This window comes from Camelina sativa, chromosome 5 (genome assembly GCF_030686135.1).
Source record: "Camelina sativa cultivar CO46 ecotype springtype chromosome 5, ASM3068613v1".
In the NCBI taxonomy this organism is placed as follows: Eukaryota; Viridiplantae; Streptophyta; class Magnoliopsida; order Brassicales; family Brassicaceae; genus Camelina; species Camelina sativa.
The window spans coordinates 3089406-3114615 of record NC_141884.1 but is presented as its reverse complement, the minus strand read 5'-3'; the positions used below and the strand labels follow the sequence as shown (position 1 = coordinate 3114615).

Below are 25210 nucleotides of genomic sequence, written 5' to 3'. Positions count from 1 at the left end.
GTCGAGACTATAATAAAGTGCAAATCAAACACTTTATTAATTGTATTATGTTATGTCCAATCCCCCAGTGGGTTATATATCATTACAGGTTAGAGAAAATCAAACACCAGAGATCTGATACTGAAATATCTTAACGTTACCAAACAAACTAATACTTTTTCTTCACAAATTGATCAACTATCTCTATTATTGGTCTTGTAGAACATATACATTCGTATAAGCACACGTCCACGTATTTGTAACCAGTGATTTTATAATTGTATAAGAAAAATAAAACATTATCCTTAATTAGGTTCAGAGTCAACAGTAAAGAAAGGACAACGTAAAAGATATTTTCCATGCATGAGATATTTTCAAGAGAATATATTATATACTCCAGCTTGAGAAACAAATATTTGTGTTTTGGATCATAAACCGACAAAAACAAGTAGTGATTTTTTCAACCCTAATAATACAAATACTTATTTAACAAATCATAATGCCTGAAACTTATTGATAGAAGAAAGATACGATCTTTGTATCAATATAAACAATTAATTAGTGTGTTCCTAAAAAGTGCTCATCGAACCAAAGATGCAACTTGATGATAATTACGTTAATTAAACACGTGTATTAACAGATATTTTTATCATTTCTCAATTATCAACTAATTAAGTGTGCTAACTAAAGGTTCTTATAATCCTTTTAAGTAATTAAATACTTTTGGTAAGAAAGTATTGTAATAAGCCCAAAAGTAAATGAACTCAAGCCCATATTGAGCCCAAATCTTATAATCCTTTCGTTTTTTTTTTGTTTTTTTTTGTGAAAAACCTCAGAAAACCCCTCTTTCTCCTCTGAAGCTGTTTGGTGCCGGAGAAAATGGTGATGATGTTGAAAAAGACGGTGAAGAAAGGTTTAATCGGCGGAATGAGCTTCGCTAAAGACGCCGGAAAAATCAACTGGTTTCCCGGTCATATGGCTGCCGCAACTCGCGCCATCCGCAGCCGCCTTAAGCTCTCCGATCTCGTTATCGAAGTTCGCGATGCTCGTGTCCGTAATCATACCCAAACTATCTATGTTTATTTCGATTCCTTTATCATCGTTGAAGGATTAATTTGGATTTTGTTTTTGTGGGTATTTTGCAGATTCCTCTGTCATCAGCGAACGAGGATCTACAATCCCAAATGTCAGCTAAGAGACGTATCATTGCTCTGAATAAGAAAGATTTAGCAAACCCTAATGTTCTCAATGTAATTTAGTTCGTCGCCCTTTGTGTTTTCTACTTTGTTAGTCTCTGTGAGGTCGAGTTACTGAGTTTTTTTCTTTCTGCAATTTTGTAGAAATGGACTCGTCATTTCGAATCCAGCCAGCAAGATTGTATTGCCATTAATGCTCATAGCAGAAGCTCTGTTATGAAGGTTAGATTACATATACATATGTGGGTGTGTTAAATCAGTAATAGTTTCTGTCACACACATGATTTGATAGGCTGCTACTATTCTGCGTTGTAAAGTTACCTTCTTTGTATGATTTCGTATAGCTGCTTGATCTCGTGGAGTTGAAGCTCAAGGAAGTGATTGCTAGGCAGCCTACTTTACTTGTAATGGTGGTTGGTGTCCCCAATGTTGGTAAATCTGCACTCATTAATTCAGTCCATCAGATCGCAGCATCTCGCTTTCCTGGTAAGATATTAGCGTCTCAGATGATAGGCAATAGTAGTATTAACCAGACATTTCGTAGATATTTTCTGAAGAATTTGAATCCCATTTCTCCAAGCATATCTCGTTAGAAGTTCATTTTATTGCATGAACACAATGATGAATGAACTGATTTCATTATATGCATTATGTGCATAGTGCAGGAGAGATTAAAGAGAGCTACGGTTGGTCCATTGCCTGGTGTAACACAAGATATTGCTGGTTTCAAGGTAATCTTTTTGTTCTTACTTCTCTTTTTCCTTGTGGATTTAGTTTTTCTGCTCTATGCTGAGAAAGTCCTGTGGTACAGATTGCTCATCGACCAAGCATATATGTTCTAGACTCCCCTGGTGTGTTGGTCCCAAGTATCCCTGATATCGAAACGGGTTTGAAGCTTGCTCTTTCAGGTTCTTATCTATATCTTTATTTCCCTTTTCTTCTTTCTTCCTGTTGCTAGATGGTGTATACTTGGCTCTTAGTTCATCCAAATATGATACAGTTTAGGTCTTAGAATCTCAGTTCTTAGTAATTAGCTACTCCAGGAGTGTATTCTCTTACTGCATATGATTTCCCCAGCTGAAAGTTATGTTTGCTAAGAACTTTTAATTATAAAATTCCGACATTCAAGGGTCCGTCAAAGATTCAGTAGTGGGAGAAGAGCGGATTGCGCAATACTTCCTAGCCATTCTAAACATTCGAGGGACTCCTCTTCATTGGAAGTACTTAGTTGAGGGAAGAAACGAAGGGTCTCATGACTGCATCGATAAACCTAGCTATAACTTAAAGGATCTTCGACACCAGAGACCCAAACAACCAGATTCATCTGCTCTGCACTATGTCGGGGTTAGCATATTAACCTTATATCTCGAGCTAGCTGTTCTCCTGATATTGTCCTAACTAATTGAGGTTTCCTGTCATCTACAGGATATGATTTCAGAAGTGCAACGTTCACTGTACACAACGCTCTCTGAATTTGATGGGGACATAGAGGATGAGAATGATTTGGAGTGTTTGATAGAGCAACAGTTTGAAGTTCTACAAAAGGCATTGAAGATTTCTAACAAAGCATCCGAAGCAAGGTTAATGGTGTCCAAGAAATTTCTCACTTTGTTTAGGACAGGTAGACTTGGTCCCTTCATCCTTGACGATGTCCCTGAAACTGTAACTGACCCGCCCAAGTCAAGACGGGTAGTAGTTTTGTAAAATCATAAAGCAAATTGTAACACATTATGCATGCAGCTTAATATGATGATTCTATTTGTTTTCATTTGAGATTCAATGGCGTTGCAGCAGTAACTCCAATGTATTTGAATGAACAAAATTGAATCATGATAAGTTTTGGCATCTGCCAGAAACAATCAAATCTATCTGGTGTCCTCATTTATTGGCCTCAATGAATTCTCGGTACTCTTTCTTCATCTTCACACCCGATATTGTCCTGCATAGACACGGAAACTTTAGCCAACGCTTAACACAATAATCTTTACAATCGTAAAAATGACAGAACATTTCCCAACCTAAGCATTTCCTTGTTCTTGAAGAATTGTACACATGGAGTTCCCATGATTCCAGCTGCTTCAGCAATTTCTTGATCTTCTTCAATGTCAATCTCAACAAAATGCACCTCACTGTGATACTCATCGACCACCTTAAACAATATGAAGGAGAAATGAACAAATGGTTAGTAAATCAGTCAGCAAGATATCTTCCGATAAGTTTCATTTTGGACTACTGAAGGATTACCTTGTTCAAAATAGGCTTCAGAGTTCTACAGGGGCCACATGTTGGTGAAGTGTATAGTACCAATATAACTCTTGGACTCTCATGGTATAATTTTCTAAGAGCATACTGAACGCAGGGGAAAAATCACAAGGAAAAAGATGTGAGGCAGAGAAAATGATTGTAGATAATACGTTAAGGTTCATATCTTAACAAACCTGTCCCTTATGCTTTGTAAGAGTGACGTCAAACTTTTCTTGGACATCCCGTTGTGTGAATTCTTTCTTGGCCTCTTCAGTTTGAGGCTGTCATATGGTAGAAAGTGAAAGGGAGTAAGCCTTGTGAACTGTGCATAAGATTTAAGATATTTCTTAAAAACTTCTACCTGGTGAAATTCAACAAGAAGATTGTTACTTGTGAGGTATCTCTCGGCTGATAAAGCAGCTATGCATCCTGATCCAGCAGCAGTTACAGCTTGTCTCCATTCATGGTCCTAGAGTGACAAATGGGAGAATAGCTAACACAATTATCGAACCAGTATGACTTCACAGAGTTAATACCTACATTGAAAGATGGGTAAAAGTTCCAAAGCATAACCTGCACATCTCCTGCAGCAAATACACCTTCAACTGATGTATTTGATGTTCCTTCCCGAACTAACACGTACCCCGAGCTATCGAGTTCGACTTGGCCTTCCAATAACTGACTGTTTGGTGAATGTCCTATTCCATAAAACAATCCTTTTGCCTCCAGCTCGGTTTCTTCACCCGTATCAAGTCTTCTGAGTAGAATGCCAGACATCTGTCCCTTGGTGTTGCTCAATACGTCCACGGTTTCCGTGTTGTAGTGAACTGTGATGTTTGGATTGTTGATCACTCTGAAACATTCGCCATAACCAACCTGTTAAAAAAACACTCAGGGTGTTGAAAAGACTCAACTTACGTTGTGCTCATTAGTCTATAATTCCAAAAGCCAACAAAGGGGATAAGCACTATACTGGTTGGTCTCATATCCAAAGAAGCCAAATACATGCAACAAAGAAGACTCAATATAGATATACAAAGCTCTGCCTCAGACTATTTTGATTTGATTTCTTAACTCCGATTCAATCAGACATAACACTTACAGAATTTCAATTGTTTTCTATCAGAAGTCAAAGAAGAGGAGTAGAGTATATATATATAACACAGAAGCTATTGACAATAAAAGAAACTGTAAAAACTCACCTATCTTGCATAGCCTTGGAGGCTCTCAACTGGTCTCTACGAACTAGCAAATGAACATGACGAGCATATTTTGTGAGGTACAAAGCTTCCTCTGTGGCCGTATCTCCTCCTCCAACCACGGCAAGTACTTGCCCCTTAAACAAAGGCGAAGCTCCATCACAGATAGCACAAGCACTTATCCCCCTACTCCAGAATTCTTCCTCTCGAGGTAGCCTCAACCTCTTTGCTGTAGCTCCAGTGGCATAAATAATACTATGGCACTTGACCTATAAAAAAATCAACGCAAATGGGGAACACCGGATGAGAGCTCAAGCCAATAAAAAACCATTCACCACAGTGGTTGCCAGTTCTAAAAGACTATATATTAGGAAGAGTTTATGAGCAATAAAAGCATCTGATGGTATCAACACTGGACTCTTCCTTCAACACGACATTTATAAGCAACACCAAACCAGCACTCTCCATCTAATAGGAATGGACAAAAAGAGTGATAAACCAAGAAAGATAATCACCTTACGTTCACTACTTTGCACAGTAAAAGGAGCCGTTTTGACACTAAGGGATTCAACATCTTCAGGATACAACTCTGCTCCCCACCGCTCAGCTTGCTTCCTCATTCTAACAAACACAAATTGCATCAGAAACATGAAAATATGTTTATTGCCTAATGTCCAAAAAAAACTCACCTTTCCATTAAATCCGGACCCGTAATACCGTCAGGGAATCCCGGAAAATTCTCAACTTCAGTGGTGGTCATCAACTGTCCACCGGGAACTCCGCCCATCTGATACCCTTCAAAAACCACCGGCTTCAAATTGGCACGAGCGGCGTATATCGCAGCTGTATAACCAGCAGGACCGGAGCCTATAATCACAACATTCTCGATAATCTCGCCTGCAAGCAATTACACGAGATCAACACAGAGCTCGATTAACTCGTATAGCCAAAACCTGGAAAGAAACAAGTGAAGAGTAAAGTACCTGAAGAAGAAGGAGAACTGGTGGCGGAGACTCTGAGGCGGAGGGAATCGGAGGAGCGAGTTCGGTTAGGTTGTTGACGGAGGAGGAAGGAGCTGCCGCGACGTGTAGTAGTAGTAGTGAGGAAGAAGAGATGAGATGGAGGAGAAAGAGCGGATGATGCGGCGGAGACACGGTGAGTCGAAGACACGGAGGCAATTCCGATGCCTATCTTGGGAGACGCAGCCATGTTTTTTTAATTTTTGTTGTGGCCTCACCTCTCACCTCACCTCAGCCTTACCTTACCAGAGACCATACAATTGTCTTTTGCTGTTAAAAAAAAAAAAAAAAAAAAGAAGTCTGTTGGCGACGGTGCCTCACGCGCCCTCAGCATTATCTCTTCGCTCTCTTAGTCCACAGGCTTAGATGATTTTAAGCCGTTGGATTTAAGTGATGAAACGTATGAACGGTGGAGATGTGTGTTGACTGATTTTAGTCCCGGCTATTCAACGGAGGGATAAGCCAATCGCAATTTTTTTTTTGAAGTGGGGGAAGCTGACACTTTTTGAGGCCTTTATGGGCCATTAATGGGCTGGATTTGGTCGTAACTCTCAAAAATTGGGCTGGACAACATTCGTATTATTTTTTGTCACTCAAACAACAACATTCGTAAGTCTCTATTATATTTAGGTTACAAGTTACAACTTAGAAAAAAACTGAAGTAGAAGACTATTATGTTTTACTTAGTAACGTTCGATGTGAATAGGTTGAAGTGAAATCAAACTAAGAGTTGGTGAGGGAAGTGACAATGACAAACTATTTTTATTAGTCAAGAAAGTTAAGCTGACCAAAAAGAGCAGCCCACACACACAATGAAAGCAAATCAAAGCAAAGAGCCTTTATCTTTAGTCACAAGTCACAACTAGTGTCTGAATTCCATGCATTTCCTAATGTTTTTAATTAGTCAACAATTGTACTTTCATTTTATGTTGTCTGTATGTATGTATGGTAAAAAAAAAAACAGAGAGAAGCATCGTTCCTACTTGTCATCCAATTTCGATGGTTTTGTTGCCTTTGCCATTTTGAAGTTTGTAAGATCTGTTTTCTAAACTGTTTCTGACTATAATAATTGTGAATTCACCTTTTTCATGTAGCTTACGTACCATCTTTATTAGTAAAATTGGCATTCAACATTCAACGAGGCTTCTAGAGTTTTGAATTTGAGCCCTAAAAGAGCTACATGTCCAAGTAGTATATGGTGGAGTTTTGTGATCCCTTATGGTTACCACAAATAATTTCTCGAGGACATATGAATCACTTTTGCTTTACTAAATCATTATAATATGTTGAAACGAAATCATAGAGCTTTAACAAGTGGTGAGGATTTGTAAATTAACTCTCTCTTTTTCCTAGAGATGCGTGGATGGTATGCGCCGTCGAAGGAACATTGTCGGTAATCCCTTCGAAACACCAATAGATGACTTGAAATGTGGTATCACTGCTTCTTTGACCAATAGAGAGATCTGAAAAAGGTGATGGATGAATTCCTTCATTTTCATGCATTATTTGTTGACTAAAGCCGACATTAATTACTTAAAATTATTTGATTATGTCATGGAAAGAAAAAGAAGAGAATTAGCTTTGGAAACTTTTATGTCTAACTGAAACTTCGAAAACCTATTTTTAATTTGGAATTTCTTCTATAATTTTACTTACTTTTACGATACGTTAACTTAATTACATGATCAAATTCGTACGACTCTGATGAAACTTAACTTTCACTCAGATCCATTGAGCCCCAGCTTACTCTTTTTTTTTTTTTGGTTAAAAAAAATATATATATATATATATATATATATATATATATATATATATATATATATATATATATATATATATATAAGTTAAGGTGTCAAAAAGTAACGTACAAAGCATGAAAAAGTCAAAAAGATAGTCATCAAGTTTGAAAAATGATCAATTTACATGCTCCTATAAAACAAGAAAGCTAATTATAAGGAAGCAAGACCATAATTGTGTATATTCTTAATATATGAAATACCAAATTTCCTATCACTTTTAAAATACTATTAAAAAGGATTTGCTTAAGAATATAACTTCATCTATGTGGTATTTTTCATAAGTGTGATGTTTTTTTGCTGTATAAATTGTTCATATTTTTATATTATAGATTTTTTTAAAAAAAATTGGTACTTTATTACTCATGAGCACAAACACAATCTTACAAATATAGGTAAACATGATGAATAATATGCATGATTTGCGTTCATCGTTTTAGTAAATTGATAGTACCACCACACCTAAAAGGGGTCCAAACTAGTTGCTTCATATCACAATATCCTATTTTACCAACATACATAAATATATGTGGATTCACACTATAACTCGTGATTTATTTTTCTTGTATAATATATAATCATTTTCTTTTGTTTCCTATATGTCTAATCAAACATACACGTTACTACTAAACATATATTGACAATATTATAACTCGGTTGGTAATGCAACTAATGCAGTTTCCCTGTTAAAATTAACAAATCACGTATTAAAATTCAATATTAGCTATACAAAAATCAAAAGCAAAAGTGTTAGCCTAAACCTGTTAGAGACAAGCGTTTTGTGTTGGAGAAAAAAAATTTGGTGGATCCAACGTAAATATGATCAAATATCAATGGTTAATTACATCACATCAAACATCGTTTTTCTTATAATTTTAACAAAATATTCACAATACAATTGTGTGTAAGTATATGCATCATGATTATATGCATGTTAGAAACGTATGTTCCTTGAAAAAGGTTCAAAGTATTTATATTCTTGTCTCAACCACCTTATTAAATTTAAGTAACGTCTCTATCTCTTTCTGTGGAGTCGTGTTACGTCTTTCTAGTTTGAGATCTTCTACTATTTGTTCTGTTCAAGAATAACACTTCTCGACTATGGAAGATGCTGGTGATCATTTACGGTGTAACGATAACATTTATAACGACGACGAGGAGCGTTTGCCGTTGGGCATTATGATCGGAAAGCCAACATCCACGGCGGAACCACAGCCGCCGCCTCCTCCACCGCCACCGTTCTTGGTAAAGACCTACCAAGTGGTGGAGGATCCGACAACAGACGAGGTTATATCTTGGAACGAAGACGGAACTGGCTTCGTCGTGTGGCAGCCGGCGGAGTTCGCTAGAGATCTTTTACCAACACTTTTCAAGCATTGCAACTTCTCTAGCTTCGTTCGCCAGCTCAATACTTACGTACGTATATGCTCTACTCTTTCAATTAAGCAGTTATAACCGTATTTATGTTTGTTTGAGTTTACTAGCCCTAAAATATTTTCTTGGGTAATTGAACCATGAACAATTATCAACTTGGGTGAATGATAAAATGACTACACCTTTTTCCTCTGCTATCAAGTATAAACACATAGCGAGTGTTATTTTTCTAAATATATAATAACGTTTTAAAAAAAAAGAATAGGCTGAATAGCATAATATTTCTCTAATTAACATGTTAGTTAATATATAAAGTAATATTTTCATTGAGGAATAACACTTGTATATATAGGGGTTTGTATGTACGAGGATTTGCATAATGGCATTGATGAGTGGTTACAAAAATCTTATAGGGATTTCGAAAAGTAACGACGATAAGATGGGAATTTAGTAATGAGATGTTCCAAAAAGGGCAAAGAGAGCTTATGAGCAATATCCGAAGAAGGAAAAGCCAACATTGGTCACGCAACAAGTCTCATCATCAGGTTGTACCAACAACGACGGTGAATCAAGAAGATCATCAACCGCTTGGGGTTGAGCATCACCACGAGGATCAACGGTCTTCCTCCACTTCCTCGTCTTTTGTATACACTGCATTACTCGACGAAAACAAATGCTTGAAGAATGAAAACGAGTTATTAAGCTCAGAACTCGGGAAAACCAAGAAGAAATGCAAGCAGCTTATGGAGTTGGTGGAGAGATACAGAGGAGAAGACGACGAAGATGAAACCGATGAGGATGCTAATGAAGAAGATGATGGGCTTAAGTTGTTCGGAGTAAAACTTGAATGAAAAAAATCGCTATATGAAACCAATTTCTTCAGATTAATTGTTACAAGTTTTACATCACTATATATAGTACTCTTTTAAGACATGCAAGATCAGAATTACATATGTCCGAAAAATCTCGGATTCTGACTGTGTTGTATTGATTAAGCTTCGTGTTCAAAACATGGTATATCGTGTGTATTAGTGTATAGGTAGACATATAAATTAAGAGCACAGTTTCTCATATACTTACTAGTTACTGCGAGTTGGGGTATCCCGGAAACCCTAACTTCTTTTACACTGCTTATCTTTCGAGAGAATCCTTATTTAGGTTAATCTATTTGTTGTTTTTGGGTTCACTTGGCAGGTTCTTGGAGATAAATTTGTCATGGGAAGATAGATAATCAATGCATTTAATTATGTTGTCTGGTTACTGATTTCTCATCTAACTTAAATCATCTAACAATGTGTGTGGCTTACATACGATTCATCATTTGACTATGTTATCTGGTAATTCTAACGATTACTGGATCAATCATTATTACATAATCTATAACAATGTGTGGGGTGGTAGTAAGATTCAAATTTCCATATAGAAAACTACCTCAACTGTCTTACTATGTTTGAACAATACGTTTGAGATCTTCCTAGCATTTATTCCTAATGATTAATACAGTTTTTCTCAAAGATTCTTACAAGTTTGCATATATATAATCTTTTAAGACATGCAAGATCAAAGCATGTCCGACAAATTTCGGATTTTGTGTTGTATATTGATAAAGTTTCATCATGGTCAAACTATGAAACATCGTGTATATATAAACATGAAGAGCACAGTTTTCTCATCTATATACCATATTTACAACCATGTTGGGTAAAAATAAGATTATGACTTTGATTAGATATCTCTTCGGGCTGTGGCCACGAAGGGTTTTGATTATACAAGCCGCAATAATGGTATCAGTATGACAGATCACTGGTTATGAGTTAGCTGCAAAATGATTGAATATGGTCTCAAGTGTGGATTGACTTATGCTGTATTCAGCTATTCCCAACCGATTCCTGCCATAGAAAGAAGCAAATTTCTTTCCTCAGACTTACAAAGACTGATTTGTGTGGATCATGGAGTATAAACAGTTAAGAGAAGAATGTCTTACCGGTTTCTTTCAAGGTGTCCAAATGCATCCGCAAGTGACAATCCTCCTTCTCCAAATGGCAACTGCAAGATAACCCACAGAGAAACATTGAGCACAAATCCAAGAGCGATCTTAGAGCCAATGGGATTTTGTGTTTAATTACCTGGTACTTAATACTCAGTCCATTGCAGCTTTTGAATGTTGCACCGGGGAACGAAGATTGTATGAAACAATCCAAGGCTGAAAACTTTTCTTTGGTTAGCCACCACTCGGCAAATATTGGAAGTGGAATACCACCTGTTCAGCATCAAACGGAGAAAACATATTTTATGCTACAATTCGTGAAACAAGGCAAAATCTAAAAAAGTATGTAACATGTGTGCTCGTACCATCTCGAAACAGCTGCTCTGATAACTGGTCATCGAGTCGCACATTTTCCTCAGGCATGGGAGGTACTAGAGTACTCACTCTCTGCTCATTACCAAGAAACTTGGCAATGCTTTGTACCATTTCTGGAGACAAACTGATTTCTGATGCTGAAGCCGTATCAGGAGTAATAGAGTCAGAGACGCCTATACAAACTTCGAGATCGCCCAGTAAACTTCTAGGCTGCGTAGGAACGTTAAAAAGCCACTGCTGAATCATTTGGCAAAAGTTCTCCAATTCCACAGTGCTGACTTCGTTGGGTTTGACCTAATTTGTAAGACAGCCAACATTATGCACAAGCTTTGAAAAATGATCCTTCCTACCATTGAAACAAAACAGCATTGTAAAAAAGTACCTCTAACTCAAGGTGGTTTCCGTAGCGTGTCTTTAAGTGTTGCGGACTACCTATGCATCTTAGGCGGCCTCCTACCTGTAATTTGAGGAGTGTGGTTCTGTGAGGTTGAAAGATTTAAAATCTAACGCCCTAAGGAGTTCAAAAGGAGTTAAGAAAATACCATGATCCCGATCCTAGTGCAAAGTGCTTGAGCTTCATTCATGCTATGAGTAGTCAGAATGACCGCTGTCTTTCCACTCCTTGTCGACAAGCGGGATATCACATCCCACATGAATCTTTTGGCAACAGGATCCATACCTGAAGCATTTAACAAAAAACACCAAAAACTTGAGTAGCTAAGAGCTAGTGTAGAACAGAGAGGAAGTCCTCGTTAGTGATTCCAAATTCCAACTGGTCAGGCAAGTCAGCCAAAATTTTGATTTGGTTATACCTGTAGATGGTTCATCGAGGATGACAATAGGAGGATCTCCAATCATTGCAATAGCAACGGATAGTTTGCGCTTGTTTCCGCCGCTAAGCGTGAAGGATGGCTTGTGCGAATGTTTTAACAAGTCAAACTCGACTAACTTTTCCATAACCACCTGTAATTAGATAATACATATCAGAATTATCCAATTAGGAATTTCCACTAGTTAGATATATACCTAATAGTATAGTTGTGATTTTGGATATATTTTTGAATCTTATCCTAGACAGTAGAGAAAGATGATTTTGTTCCAATGTTGTGTAGGTATTTAACTTGGCCAAAACCTATACTACTATTGGGGAATCACAGAACTCATCAAGACGTGTAAGCAAGCATCAAACGTCAAATCTGAATATGTACCACTTACATTATCAATTCTATGATCAACTACTCCTTTGATCCTTGCATATAGTTCAAGGTGCTCCTTCACAGTCAAATACTCGAATAAAGCATCAAACTGGGGGCAGTAGCCAATCTGAGTAGGAGAGACAAAACAGATTCAAACATTTAATGTTAATTCTACGGACTCAGTGAGATTGGTAAAGTCAATGAATTGACATACATGCTGACGGATAGATTTGGGACTCGCTACTATGTCTTTGCCAAAGACGAAGGCAGTTCCACTAGTTGGGGTTTCTTCTCCTGTTGCACCCAAAGAAGTGAGAATAGTCAATGCTATTGCTTCAGAAATTGCAGCAGTTGTTTATTTAGCTGTCACTAAGTATTTTAGATAACAGCTCCACGAATAGTTTCCAAATACCAAGGAATCACAACATACCAGATAACATAGACAAGGTAGTAGTCTTCCCAGCTCCATTCGTCCCTAAAAAGCCAAAACATTCTCCTGCTTGGACCGAGAAAGTCAAAGACTGTACAGCTACTTTTGGGCTCTGATGTTTGCCACCAGGATATACCTGAAACAGTAGTACTTAAGAAAAAAAGAGAGGAGAATCTCTGTTAACTCTTGGCTAAAAGAGTAGGCTTTAATACCTTCCTCAGGTTCTGTAAGTAGAGCATGGTGTTGTCTGTCGACCCCGACATCACCCTGTCTCTTTCCTCTTGCACGTCTATGTCATCCTCCATATCAGCGGAAACGGCTCCAGTCGAATCCTTGAGAAGTGGCTCTGTATAACTAGAACCAGCACCTTGCTTGAAAGCTTTGAAATTCTGCCACCACTCCCCAATTGAGAACGACATCACCTTTTGGACAGGCACGAGCTCAAGCGCAAGCGTCACAAGGAAGTAGAATATACTCTGTCAAATATAATTTCAGTTATACTTCATGTCGCTATAATATAAATCAACTATAATTTTGTGTCTATCCCATGAAAAAATAACAACAGTAGCATATGATGGATCCATTTTCTCAGGTTTTCAAAGAAGTAGGGAAAAAATTGTTGAAGAACATGGAAGACTCTAACCTCCAAACCCAGGTAACAGATGGACGCTCCAGTGACATTCCATTCGAACACCCCATGACTAGATTTGTCTTTGATTCCCTGCCTTAGAAGTGCTAATGAAGCCAATCCATCAGAGAAGCAAAATCCTGGCGATAATCTGAAGAAGTTCTGTAGAAGCATACGAAAAAGAATCAGTTCCTAGTCTTTTCAAGGCTCACCGAGGTCAAGAAATTAGAAGATTCCACACCTTCAGATATAAATTTGCACTAGCAGTTGCTGGAATAAGGCCCATAACAAATGAGATAACCATAAGGATAAGACCAGAGAAGAAGTGGACCATAAGAATAACATTCTGCGATTATAGTAAAGACATCTATCCATCAGTAAAAAACATCTAACAGTATGAAGTAACTGAGGAAAAAGAAAAAAGAAAAACAATATGGGTAAGAGCATAGGGTAGCTAGAAGTTGCCTGAGCCATGCTATGCTCGGTGAAGAAAAACGTAAGACAGTATGTTGATGATGCAATTGCCAAGCCATACTCCAGGAGCATAATGATAGTCGGAAGAAACCGACCTATTCCAATAAATTGTTCCAGACCTAAGGAAAGAAATCAATCATTTCAGTAAGTTTATAGTAAAGTAGTACAATGAAATAGAAGTTCAAATGCAAATGAAAATAAAAAACCAACTTACCAAAAGCATAGAAGAGGATCATTGCAAATGTTGACGGAAATAAGAAACTGATGAAATCCCATATGTATGTTGATAACCAGTATGAAAGAACAGAAACCTGCAAGCCATAAATGATCATGAGGCCAATTTTAGGATTAAAAGTAAGAAACTGGGACTGATAACATGCTTATATTTGGTATTCCAGAGAAAATTTTACCCCACTAATAAGCTGTTGATGCTTTGCTTTCACCTCCCGCTCCTGAATAAAATAAAATCCATACAGAGAGATTCAGAACAAATTACTGATAAAAGTAGCACTAAAAAAATACATTATGCCAAAACTACTTGAGGTTTGACTTTACATACATACCTTAACAATTGGAACAGCAAAGGAGGCCGGGATGAATGAGAACGCAATGTTAACAATAATTGCAGCGGAAAAGGCATCCAAATCCTGCATTGAAAAGAAAATAAGATCAAAACTACTGGTTCGTGACATTTTGTTGATACGAAGAAAACAATTTTGAGAGGAGAAGACAGGGACATTAGAATCTGCTATTTTGTGTCCGAGGAAAAATAAGGTAGAAGCCTGTCGATTTTTGCTCAGACTTTTACATTGGTTCCCTCTTACTGACAATCAGTTTGAGGGATCCAATCAACTCTAACCTATCGCTCAAACTGAACATAATTTCAATAAATATAATATTGATACCACAGAGAGGGAACTACTTTAAAAAGAAAGACATACATGACGCTGTATGTGCTGAGTTTTTGTTGGGGGCAAAGGATGGTTTCGGGTTTGAATTGTCATATTCTTGTTACCCGTAGCAAGTCGGAGAATCGAAGCATGCATAACATTGATGTAGATTGGACCAGCATGCTGACAAGTACCATTGTGTAACACGGTGTATCCTAAACTTCCATCTGGATGCTGGCCATCCATTAAAATTGCCCCATACCTAAAGACACTCACAAGTAGCATTTAGCAAAGTCAGTACATAAAATAGTACTCTGTAACATTCTCAAAGAGATCACCAACGTAGGAAAGTTAAATGTAAAGAAAATAACGTTTTGTCTAAAAAAATGTTAACTCTTTGATTAATAACAGTGTAAGTCATGTCTCAGCAGAATAAAAAAAATATGTTCATTTAGATATTACGAAACAAGAAAATCATACATAACTTTAAAAGCAGAAATTTATATGACCAATGCATCTTTCAGATTGGCACAAATCGATGAGGCAAAGGGCCCTCCCAACTTTAAATGCATACGTTAAATCATGAGAACTTAAGCCCTCACTTCTAGCAAAAAACAGGGGAACCGAATACTAGAAGGCAGCAAAATATAACAAAACACGAATCTGTTAGTGACCTATACATACCTTGACTGGTAGGACTGATCAAAACTAGACATCAGATATTCGCTCATTGAAAGCAGGGTGGGCCCCAACGTGGGACCTGCTGCATCAATTGCATCAGCCAATGCCTCTTTTGGATTAGGAAATTGATATGAAGTATTCCTCAAGGGCTGAATCCAGCCTCCTTCGATATATTGTGCAACCTGCATGCATCGAAGAAAAAAATTGAACACAAACAATATTTGGGTATGAACTCAACTATTGTGCACTATGATCAAAATCATGTAAGCACAAATTAACAATTGAATGTGTAACATAACTAGTGCTTGCTTGACAGCTGCATAAGAGCAAACCCTTTACATCCAGTAACTCAAATAGTGAAACGAATATGTCAGCAAGCAATTAGTTTTCTTATGCCTGTGTAGAAGTTAAGAGAGTTTAAATCAATTTTGATTTACCAGGATTACTGTGATAGTTACTAGAGCGAGTAAAATAACATGCCACCTAATTTTATTCAAACTGCGAGAACATGCCATTCAGAGAAATCACAAAATATAAATGGGACTCAACGGACCTCTTTGGCAATTGGCTCAGACAGATCAAAAGGAATCGGACCACCACCACCGTTGCCGCTCAGGAGAGGATTAAAATATGCAGTTGTCAAAGTTATGGATTTCTGATCAGGATGTGGCTTGAGCTGAAGAAAAAGAAGGCCAAAAAGCAAGAAAACTGCTGGGATGATGAACTGGAATGCCACTGTTTTGCGGTCTCTGTAAGCAGATCTTGCTCTTTTTATAAACAATGCTTTGCAATGCCGCCAAAACATTGACCTAGATATAATGGAACAACCACAACATTGCATGCTAATGAATCCAATGAAAGTCCAAACTGCAGCAACTATTAATCTGCAAGCTTTTGCAACTGAGGTAATTATAACTCCAGCGCCCTCATTACAACTTGATAGCAACTTAGGTTGCATAATACTTTTCTGATCAGATCCAATGCATAACAGAGAAGCCTTGGTATCAGGAGAGACAAATATCTCCTCCTGCTTCTCCTCGATATCTAAGTTACAACCAGCAACTCTCAGAAACACCTCTTCAAGTGTCGTGACAGATATACCATAACTCTGAATACCAGGATAATCTGAGCCATCAATCTCACTAATCTTAGATCTGTCAACAGAATTCTTCATGCAACTTTCGATTTCTCTGAACATGTTTTCAAAACAAGGCAAGGAAGCCAAAGGAAGCTTGAAAGAAATTTCGTTTCCCACCTGGACAATCATCACTTACAAAGATTACGCAAGAAATTTAAACTTATATAAAAGTGGTAACAAATTACTCTAGGGGAAATATCTGCAGCCATAAATATGCTATAATATCCAATTTTTAGGAACTCAGGTCACAATTGGAAGATATTAACTAAAAGATGCTCTATTCTAGAAGCTTTGGACCTTTGCAAAGTATCACAGCATGCAGCAAGGCAGACTCTTTCTTTCATGAAATGTATTAGTTGTTCAGATGCTCTCAATCTCCTTAGAGAATGTAAGTAATATACCTCACTCACACAGGTTGCTGATGGAATGTGACGATGAACTATACGTGCGGCAACAGAGACAGCAGGAGAAGTCTAAAACATAGATTACCACCGGTTAAAGATGTCCTAAATATAAATATTAAAAACATTGACGAAAATGAAAAGAATTCAAACAAACCTTTACAAGCGTAAGAGTGTACCCAACCCCATAGTGATGCTTCAGGAAAATCGAACTGCTTAGCCATAAAAAGCCCCCAAAATAATTGGTTAAGTGCTTAATGGTTAACTAGAAATTCGGAAAACTATACTTCTGAAAAAGAGACAATTTTTCTTTACTTCTGAAGCACTTTAATATGTCTAGACAGATAGCATAAGCTTGGGGAATCTTTTCTTTAAAAAAAAAAAATGTCTGACCATCAACACCAAATCAAAACACCTTCTACGAGTCATGAGCAACTATTTGAAAAAACCAACTCAATCATATCACTTCATAGTAACTAACTCAAATTAAGCAATCCCATGGTGTGAATGCTTGGTATAATTTGTGTTATTAGCATGCCTTAACAAATGCATCGTTGTTCTTCCTAACTTTAAATGAATTATATTAAATAAAAAACGAAAAGAAGGACAAGCTACAGAAAAAGTCAAGAGTCGTTTAGAAACACTTAACCTGCCACAACACTTAAGAGACCCGTTAGCCATGATTCCTATCCGATCTCCAAGTTCTTCAGCTTCATCCATGGAATGTGTTGTCAACAATATTATTCTACCCTTTTTAATTTTCTTAATTAACTGCCATGTAAGACGCATTGAGTACGGATCCATTCCACTGGTTGGTTCATCGAGAATGATCACCTGAAAGATGAAGCATATTCAACGACAACTAACTAGAATAAACATACGAAATAAGATGTCTTTGTGTTTCCTTCTCACCTTACTGTTACCTATCAATGCGATTCCAAGTGACAATTTCCTCTTCATGCCTCCGGAAAGTGCCCGTACAAGTGTACTAAATTTATCAGACAATCCCACCTGGAAAAAATCAATACCCAAGATCAGACAGCTGTGACTTATACCCAAAATTGGCAGGTAAGAAAACTACAGTTTCCCACAAAATGAATTCATCTGTTGTCCTCCATAACTATTTTACAGACTCCAACTTAGGCAGTCTGAAATTTTAAAGCTTGTAGGCCACACTAGCATTAGCAACTAGATTCTATCAAAACGAAATTCAGAAATCAAAGTTTGTGAATGTGGTTTATTGGAGAGGGAAAATCCACAAAGCTTGTATTTCATTACATACTTACTTCCTCCGCCATATCAACAACTGTGCTGTTCAAGGATTCTTCTTCAACACCTTTAAGAACCGCAAACATCTCCAAGTGTTCTCTAACCTACAGTAGATATAAATCATTCAGACATCATATTCGGATGGAAAAACATATAATCTGTCATAAGCCTGAAACTTTTGCATAGAATGAAACGATTCAACAAACAAAAGAAGCAGATATATGTTTCATCTTACATACATGTTCCTACATGATATTTACGCTCGATTAAAGAAGATACAAAACATGAGAGAAGAACATTAAACGCTCACAACTGGTAGTTTGTCCCTATGCTAAAACGAGTGGCATGATCGAGGACTAGCCACCACAAGCCAGTCACATCACTGAATATATCTGAACATTTTCTTTAGGGCTTATGGCTATATCAGATCTTCAGGGTTGAATCCAGTACAACAAGCTTAAGCGTACCAGCGGTTATACGTAAGTGACAATTCTGAACAATTTTCTGATCCCTTTTTTTGATCATATTATAAATTAAAGATAATATTATCATGTTGATTCGAATTGCAAGCATCACATCCTTCACTTAGAATAAGACCAGAAAAAAAAGAAGGGATTTTCTTTCACTTACTGTCAGTTCTGGAAAGAGGATGTCATGCTGAGGGCAAACACCTAGTTCTTTCCGTATCTCATCCTACCGGAAAAGATTCATATAGTCAGAAACAAGAATGCAAGAAAGAGGACGAATTAACAGCATACAAAAAGTATTAAAGTGATGCTAGAAAAAAGAATGCCTATCTTACTAGCTTATAAATCAGAGGTTTTTGGTTATGCAAGAAGATTAGAGATTCAAGTAATAACAGCAGAAAAAATTACCATGTTTGTTATAATACTGTTTCCAAATATCAGGGCATCTCCAGACGTTGGGGGAAGAAGGCCAACAAGCATTGATATTGTTGTGCTTTTACCGGCTCCATTATGTCCTTCAAGCAAAGTAAGCAAGACTTAAAGAGAATATCAAGATTCGCAAGAGCTTTTCTTCACGTGATTTTCATGCATGGTGTTCAGGAAGGAGACCAAGATTCATTAGAGACAACATTGAGATGAAAAAGCCCGGGAACAGAAAATATCAAAATATGTAGCTTAAGGTTATAAGGAAACTTTCTTAATACTGTATGTTAAAATTGAATATCCCAACAATGAATACATATATCAAAACTGACCAAATTAGCTTTCACTATGCACAAGAGCTCGTGAACAAAACTAGATCTTTCGTTTGCGAAATTGTAGAATTTAGGAAATTGTTAGAATTTATGGAAATTGTAATGTACCAGGTCCAAATTGTGTTTAAGAAAAAAAAGCCAAAAGAATCAATTCAAACTATTCTGAAACATTACAATTTGGACCTGGTACTCTAGTAAGCAAATATAAATGAGGTTAGAGGAGATGAGAATGTCTAATAAACAGGAAAGACATACCCAGAAGTGAAAGTATCTGGTTCTCGTACAGTGTAAGTTGCAATGAATTAACTGCACAACAATTTCCCCTTCTTGAGGCATAGACCTTATGCAGATTTCTAACTTGTATGCACCTACAGAGCAAACATTAAAGGTGAATTTAATGTCCAGCTATGTAAAACATTAATTGGATTTTTTGGGTTGTGATATGAATGTACCTCCCGTCAAGCTCTTGTTGCCTCATTTCCAGGCTTATTGATTCAATAACAGGATCAAAAGGCTCTCCCTGAGTAACCTCTATATTCCCCGCAAACATACTAGTTTCGGGATCTGGAATGGGATTTTGGAAGTCTTTTTTCTTTCTCCCAAAACACTTGCTGAAGATGAAGTTCCATGGGTACCGCACACCATTTTCCCTGGGGAGGACCTGAGGAAATGAACTCTTGGATTAGGCCCAAAGATAAACCTCCTAACTACAGTTATTTTTTAACAAGAAACAATGTCAAGAACAAAAAATCAGCTCACAAAATACCTTGTCCAGATAAAGACCAAGTGCACAGTAAAGAATAGAGTCGAGTAACATCATTAAGAGGCAGACAAAAAAACTTACTCCAGACGATGCCTACATGAAGATTGACCAAAAAAAAGGTAAAAAATAAAAGCAGAATCAACCTTGGCATGTAGCCACAAACATAACTACCATACCCGCCATATATTGCTCCAACGTAGTCCAACATGTGCACGCTCATAATCAGCAAAGTTGATTGACCCGAGAGCAAATGCAGTAGGCGAAAGCAAAGAAGCAACTACCTTCAATACCCTACAAGACCGACACTTAATTTTACATTAATGTATTCTAGACAAAATGTTTGTGACAAAGATGAGCATAATTTTTGTCTATCCATAATACAGCTGTCACGGAAAAAAAAGAAAACAAAAAAAGCCTAAACATACATGGAGACAGATTCATCGTTTACAGTGTAGTAAGGGAAGAAGGCTCCGAGAAAGGCTAGGGTCCCAACTGCCACAGCTGTCTTTGCTCGAGTGAAAAATGTTGATATCATAAATGAGAGCATGATTGCGCTGACCCCAAATAAAAAGAAGTATGTGAAGACTAGTGTCGTATCACTATACTTAAAGAGACTTCCCATCGTACAAGCTGTAATAATCCCAGAGCACAATGCGAACTGCAGAAGAAAGTCTAGTTAGAAAAGAAAAAGAATACCTCGAACTAAAAGTTATTACATATATCGAAAGAAGTAAAGCGTCTGGTTTTCCAGCTGAAGTCAATATTGTTGACAACTTGTGGTTTGATCATAGCCATGGGAAGAGGCAAACAAAAGTTCACAAGTCAAATTTCAAGCAGAAAAACTTGCCTGCAATGCATAAGTGATAAACCAAGACAAATGAAATATCTCATCCTTCAAGCCCATCATGTAAAGTCCTTCTCTTATTTTCTGTTCCTGCAAGCTCAGAAAGAAAAAAAAGCCTCAGTGAAACAAATATTGGTAGAAAACAAAAACTATTTGTAAACGCTTAATATCTATCAGCTGTTTTCCATTGTAAGCAAAGTACATAAACCCAAACCAACCTTCTCGAAGACAGAGTAGCTGATAAGCCGGGAGATTGGAAACAGAAATCCCAGAAGGTACCTGCTCAACAATTATATAATCATCCAAACCATACAAAGACTCAAATACCATACATATATGTACGGGAAACCGAAAGAAAACATAAAGCAGCTGATACATACAACAATCCCATTACGCTTTTGACAATAGATTGAAACTCATCATCAGTGTATTCGCGGGTTGGAAATGGAACCATTCTTATCACTGAGGGGCTAAACAGATTCCATGGCAGCTCAAAGCGTATAGCTGAACCAAAATTTGAATGTGATAATGGCAAGTCGAGATTTTGCTGAGAAGCAAATATAATGAAAGAGTCTACCACCTGCTGAAGCTGCAAAAGGGTATAAGACCAATCAAAACCGGGGGAAAAGCAAGATAAAACCTCCTATTTCAAGAATTTCAATACAAATCTGATGAGTTGATCTAGTTTACTAAATAGTAACTACTGGTTTACTGTGTGACAATCTACCACCAGATTTGGAATTACTTTGAATAACTCTATATTTCCTATAATAGCATAGTATATGTAGACTACAGACAAGAATTATTTGACTACTGTACTGCCAAGTCGCTAAATGGGGAGAGCTACAAAGATAATAGAAAAATCATGGGCACAGATTAGACGAACTTTCAATGAAACTAAGTAAATGACCATACAGTTAAGAATCCGCTGAAGCTGTACTGCATTGTTGGTATGGAATTAATCCCCATTTCCAGATCATTGATATAAGGTCCATTTGTGTCCATGATCGACTTGACATTAGGGAACCCTGCGAATGCCCATGTGTGGTTCAAGCGGATGCTATAATCAAACGAATGAGGTCCTTGTTCATGGAATACCACTGCTCCTTTTATTTTTGGATTCGAACAGTTCCTAAGCAAACATGATAAGACTTTATTAGTTTAACATTAAAAACGAAAAAAGCATAGTCAGCTAGTTATAAGACTACGTAACTCGTGAAGAGACACACTGGACATGTGAAATCAAACTATTTCCCTTATTACAACATAGAAAAGATACCAGTCTTGTTCAGGTAGTACTATCATCAAAGTTGTAGCATATTGTAACAAGTAACCCAAGGAGATACTGCCATTATTCAAGAAATGCTAACCAATCACAGAATCAACAGAAAGAGAATCACTAGACATGTGTTACAGAAAGAAAAAATTGAAGGCGACACGACAAGAAACCAGAGATGAAATTGCCTTCTTTTATTAGCTCGAACAAAGAACAAGACGTACCTCAATTGGCTGCAGACACCATAATCCACAGAGGTTATATAACTTTCAAGCTCTAGGTCATCTTTAAAAATTTTAGTAACTAGCTGCAAACAGAAAACGCAAGGCTAGGTTAACCGTATGACACATATGAAGAGTAAAACTGAGCCAAAAGAATTTTATATGCAGCATATAAAAAGAAGAAGTGATGATACCGGCAGTTCCGGGAACTTAAGAGACAAAATGTCGATCATGTTCTTGGTTTCATCAGTGTCAGGTGCAAAAGCTAGATATTCCCCTTTAGCAACCAAAAGCTTCAAGATTTCAGGGAAACTAGGAGAGATGCCTTTGCCCACTTCCACGACCGTATCTTTCTCCAAGTTCCTGCAGTAATCAACAAGAAGAAAACGAAATCAAAATCCAATTTTAGTAACAAATTTACAAAGAGAGACACAAGTGACAATGTAAGCTTACGAGCGAGCAGGGTGAATTCTGGTGTCAACTTGTGTCCTCACGGCTATCAACAACAACATTACAACAGTCGGAAGAAATATCTGCCCCAAACAAAATTAAAGAAAAGAATCAAAATTTACGCTGGTTTGGTGATCAACATTACCCAATTCCAAGTCTTTTCATTTTCAAACACAAAATTTTCACAAACAGACACAGCAAATTCAATTGAGCGCCTCCAAAATGAAAGACCCAGAAGGAAAGCTCAGACGGACGAATAAAAGAGAGAGAGAGAGAGAGAGAGAGAGACCTCAGCTGAAGTAACGAAGGGATGACGAGTTTTGAGGAGCCAATTCTTACGGAGCATGGCCTTCAATTGTCTCCTCCAAGTACCCATTTCGTTCCGAGTTGCCCAAATTCCTTAGTAAGTCAGCGCTGAGAACCCAGAACCCTAGAGAGAGAGATAGATGGAGAGATTCTAATGTAATCGGAAAACAAAGGGGAAAAAAGATTGGCTTCAAGAAGAAACCTTTACAAACAATGAAAAAGCAGAGAGAGAGAGGTGGCGAAGACTTGGGCTCACCTCACTGACATTTGTTCCTTTTTTTCTCTTTTTGCTAATTTTTTTTATCAGTGAATTGAAAATTAATTTATTACTATTATCTATCTCAAAAAACTTGTTTAGTATAAGAGCGACTGACTAAAACAAACCAAAGAGAATTGATAAATTATATCAAGTTACCAACCCGTAAGTAAAGATTAATTATATTAATGTCACTTAAGATAATCTTAATAAACAGTCGTTGATGTTGACCATCCATAACAAGAAATTAATAATCCTTGCGTCAAAGCCAAGTAGGGGACGGTTCTCATGAGCTTTTTAACGTTGCTTTGTTTGACTCAGTCACGCCAACGAGATTACTAGAATACGCAAAAGAACGCAGGCAGAAAAATTACCACACGCACTTTGCAACGTGATCAACGATTGTGGTTACGGGTTTGTTCATATTTAACGCAATGAAACACTTGTTCGGAGATACCGAATAAGACTCAGGTAACTCTTTATCCCACTAAAATAAGCTCTTTTCCATAGATATTATTTAATTTGTTAAATGAAGCTATTTACTGACAAGAGATATAGATGCTCCTGAAACCGATATGGATTTTGGGAAAGAGGCACGAAAAGCTCTCGTTGAGATTGTGCAAGGGAAAGCATTGAAAGTGATTGTCTATGAGAAATATAAATATCAACGATTGGTCGCGGATTTATATTGTGCAAAGGATTTTGTTCAAGTAAAATTACAATTACTTTTCTTTCTTTCCATCTGATAAAAACTGTTAAAACCAATTTTTTTTGTTTATTTATAGGAAGAAATGCTGAAAGGAGGCTTTGCATGGCATTACATACATCATTACCAGAAAATGACGACGTTCATAATTTTGACAATTAATTAATTGAGAGGTTTTTCAAAGTTTGCCAAGACTAAATAAGAGCAGTCATTAGAATATTCTTTCATTCCCACTTACAACTCCATCGTTATTATTTTTATTACAAATCTTCTAAAAGTGGAAGCTACCTTCACTTCACATGATTAATTGTTGGCATTATAATTGTGCATTTGGTTGTTGGTGTTTGGATTCAGTTTCGTGGCTTTTTTATTTAAAAAAACAGAACTATTTGATTTTAATTTTGGCTAACAATAATTTATATTTTTGATTAATATCAAAATGTTTTATTGAGATGATATTTGAAAAAGAGAGTTTTGATCACATGGTTTTATTTTATGCTTTTTAAAAACATATTCAGTTTTTCAATTTGGGTGTGATTATACTTAGACAAAATTAAATGTTTTATACCATCAATTGTAATTTAATATTGATTTCTGAATATGTAGTTAATGGTCATAGTGGCAGCAGAGTAAATAATTTGCATAAGCTATTAAAGATAAATAAAAAACCTAGAAATACAAAACCATAATTTATAATTGCTACATGAGCTATGCATTGTTGAGCAAATTGATTAGTTTGTCTTTGAAGAAAAAAATTGATTCACTTGTCAAATGGATGATCATAGTTGGTATGCTTTTGATTTTAATTAATTCGGCGAAAAAAATAGTAAAATAGTGTTTGATTGACTGAAGATTTTTCGTACAAGCGCTTTGTTATTCAATAGTAGATT

General features: G+C 36.9%; 4 protein-coding genes across 8 annotated transcripts; 2 read left to right on the top strand and 2 right to left on the bottom strand.

The window, feature by feature from the left end:
• Nucleotides 1-801: 801 nt before the first annotated feature.
• Nucleotides 802-2943, top strand: LOC104785214 (short integuments 2, mitochondrial). Of its 2 annotated transcripts, none has more exons than XR_015558198.1 (8): nucleotides 802-1029; nucleotides 1125-1229; nucleotides 1320-1397; nucleotides 1520-1661; nucleotides 1841-1906; nucleotides 1987-2083; nucleotides 2305-2519; nucleotides 2601-2943. XR_015558198.1 is itself a non-coding variant. In XM_087451961.1 (8 exons), exons 1-8 carry the CDS (start codon nucleotides 859-861, stop codon nucleotides 2877-2879), a joined length of 1158 nt encoding a protein of 385 aa, XP_087308087.1. In that variant the 5' UTR covers nucleotides 802-858; the 3' UTR covers nucleotides 2880-2943. The 2 variants fall into 2 exon arrangements, 1 of the variants encoding a protein (XP_087308087.1); XM_087451961.1 differs by having other exon boundaries at nucleotides 1836-1906.
• LOC104788825 (NADPH-dependent thioredoxin reductase 3) lies at nucleotides 2911-5984 on the bottom strand. Of its 2 annotated transcripts, none has more exons than XR_015558197.1 (10): nucleotides 5602-5982; nucleotides 5308-5515; nucleotides 5134-5239; nucleotides 4622-4887; nucleotides 3993-4295; nucleotides 3781-3888; nucleotides 3614-3700; nucleotides 3420-3524; nucleotides 3194-3324; nucleotides 2911-3114 (listed from the first exon to the last, which is right to left on the bottom strand). XR_015558197.1 is itself a non-coding variant. In XM_010514604.2 (10 exons), the coding sequence occupies exons 1-10, from the start codon at nucleotides 5825-5827 to the stop codon at nucleotides 3054-3056; spliced, it is 1578 nt and encodes a 525-aa protein (XP_010512906.2). In that variant the 5' UTR covers nucleotides 5828-5984; the 3' UTR covers nucleotides 2911-3053. The 2 variants fall into 2 exon arrangements, 1 of the variants encoding a protein (XP_010512906.2); XM_010514604.2 differs by having other exon boundaries at nucleotides 3993-4272; nucleotides 5602-5984.
• A 2450-nt stretch (nucleotides 5985-8434) lies between these two features.
• On the top strand, nucleotides 8435-9882 carry LOC104793084 (heat stress transcription factor B-3-like). The gene is made up of 2 exons (XM_087451962.1): nucleotides 8435-8849; nucleotides 9221-9882. The coding sequence occupies exons 1-2, from the start codon at nucleotides 8535-8537 to the stop codon at nucleotides 9656-9658; spliced, it is 753 nt and encodes a 250-aa protein (XP_087308088.1). The 5' UTR covers nucleotides 8435-8534; the 3' UTR covers nucleotides 9659-9882.
• A 551-nt stretch (nucleotides 9883-10433) lies between these two features.
• Nucleotides 10434-23691, bottom strand: LOC104785212 (ABC transporter A family member 1). Of its 3 annotated transcripts, none has more exons than XM_087451958.1 (40): nucleotides 23342-23691; nucleotides 23056-23135; nucleotides 22797-22965; nucleotides 22606-22688; nucleotides 22021-22237; nucleotides 21486-21694; nucleotides 21324-21384; nucleotides 21109-21195; nucleotides 20687-20919; nucleotides 20438-20552; nucleotides 20265-20354; nucleotides 19951-20159; nucleotides 19754-19866; nucleotides 19152-19258; nucleotides 18907-18969; nucleotides 18294-18380; nucleotides 17920-18018; nucleotides 17657-17841; nucleotides 17165-17219; nucleotides 17008-17079; nucleotides 16022-16723; nucleotides 15472-15650; nucleotides 14839-15049; nucleotides 14461-14544; nucleotides 14308-14349; nucleotides 14112-14208; nucleotides 13889-14016; nucleotides 13665-13769; nucleotides 13439-13585; nucleotides 13008-13271; nucleotides 12796-12931; nucleotides 12580-12659; nucleotides 12385-12492; nucleotides 11982-12132; nucleotides 11712-11848; nucleotides 11552-11626; nucleotides 11160-11463; nucleotides 10934-11067; nucleotides 10792-10853; nucleotides 10434-10696 (listed from the first exon to the last, which is right to left on the bottom strand). In XM_087451958.1, exons 1-40 carry the CDS (start codon nucleotides 23426-23428, stop codon nucleotides 10615-10617), a joined length of 5649 nt encoding a protein of 1882 aa, XP_087308084.1. In that variant the 5' UTR covers nucleotides 23429-23691; the 3' UTR covers nucleotides 10434-10614. The 3 variants fall into 3 exon arrangements, with proteins under 3 accessions (XP_087308084.1, XP_087308086.1, XP_087308085.1); XM_087451960.1 differs by having other exon boundaries at nucleotides 16904-17079; nucleotides 23342-23617; XM_087451959.1 differs by lacking the exons at nucleotides 18907-18969; nucleotides 19152-19258; nucleotides 19754-19866; ... (10 more) ...; nucleotides 23056-23135; nucleotides 23342-23691 and having other exon boundaries at nucleotides 18290-18380.
• Between the last annotated feature and the right edge of the window lie 1519 nt (nucleotides 23692-25210).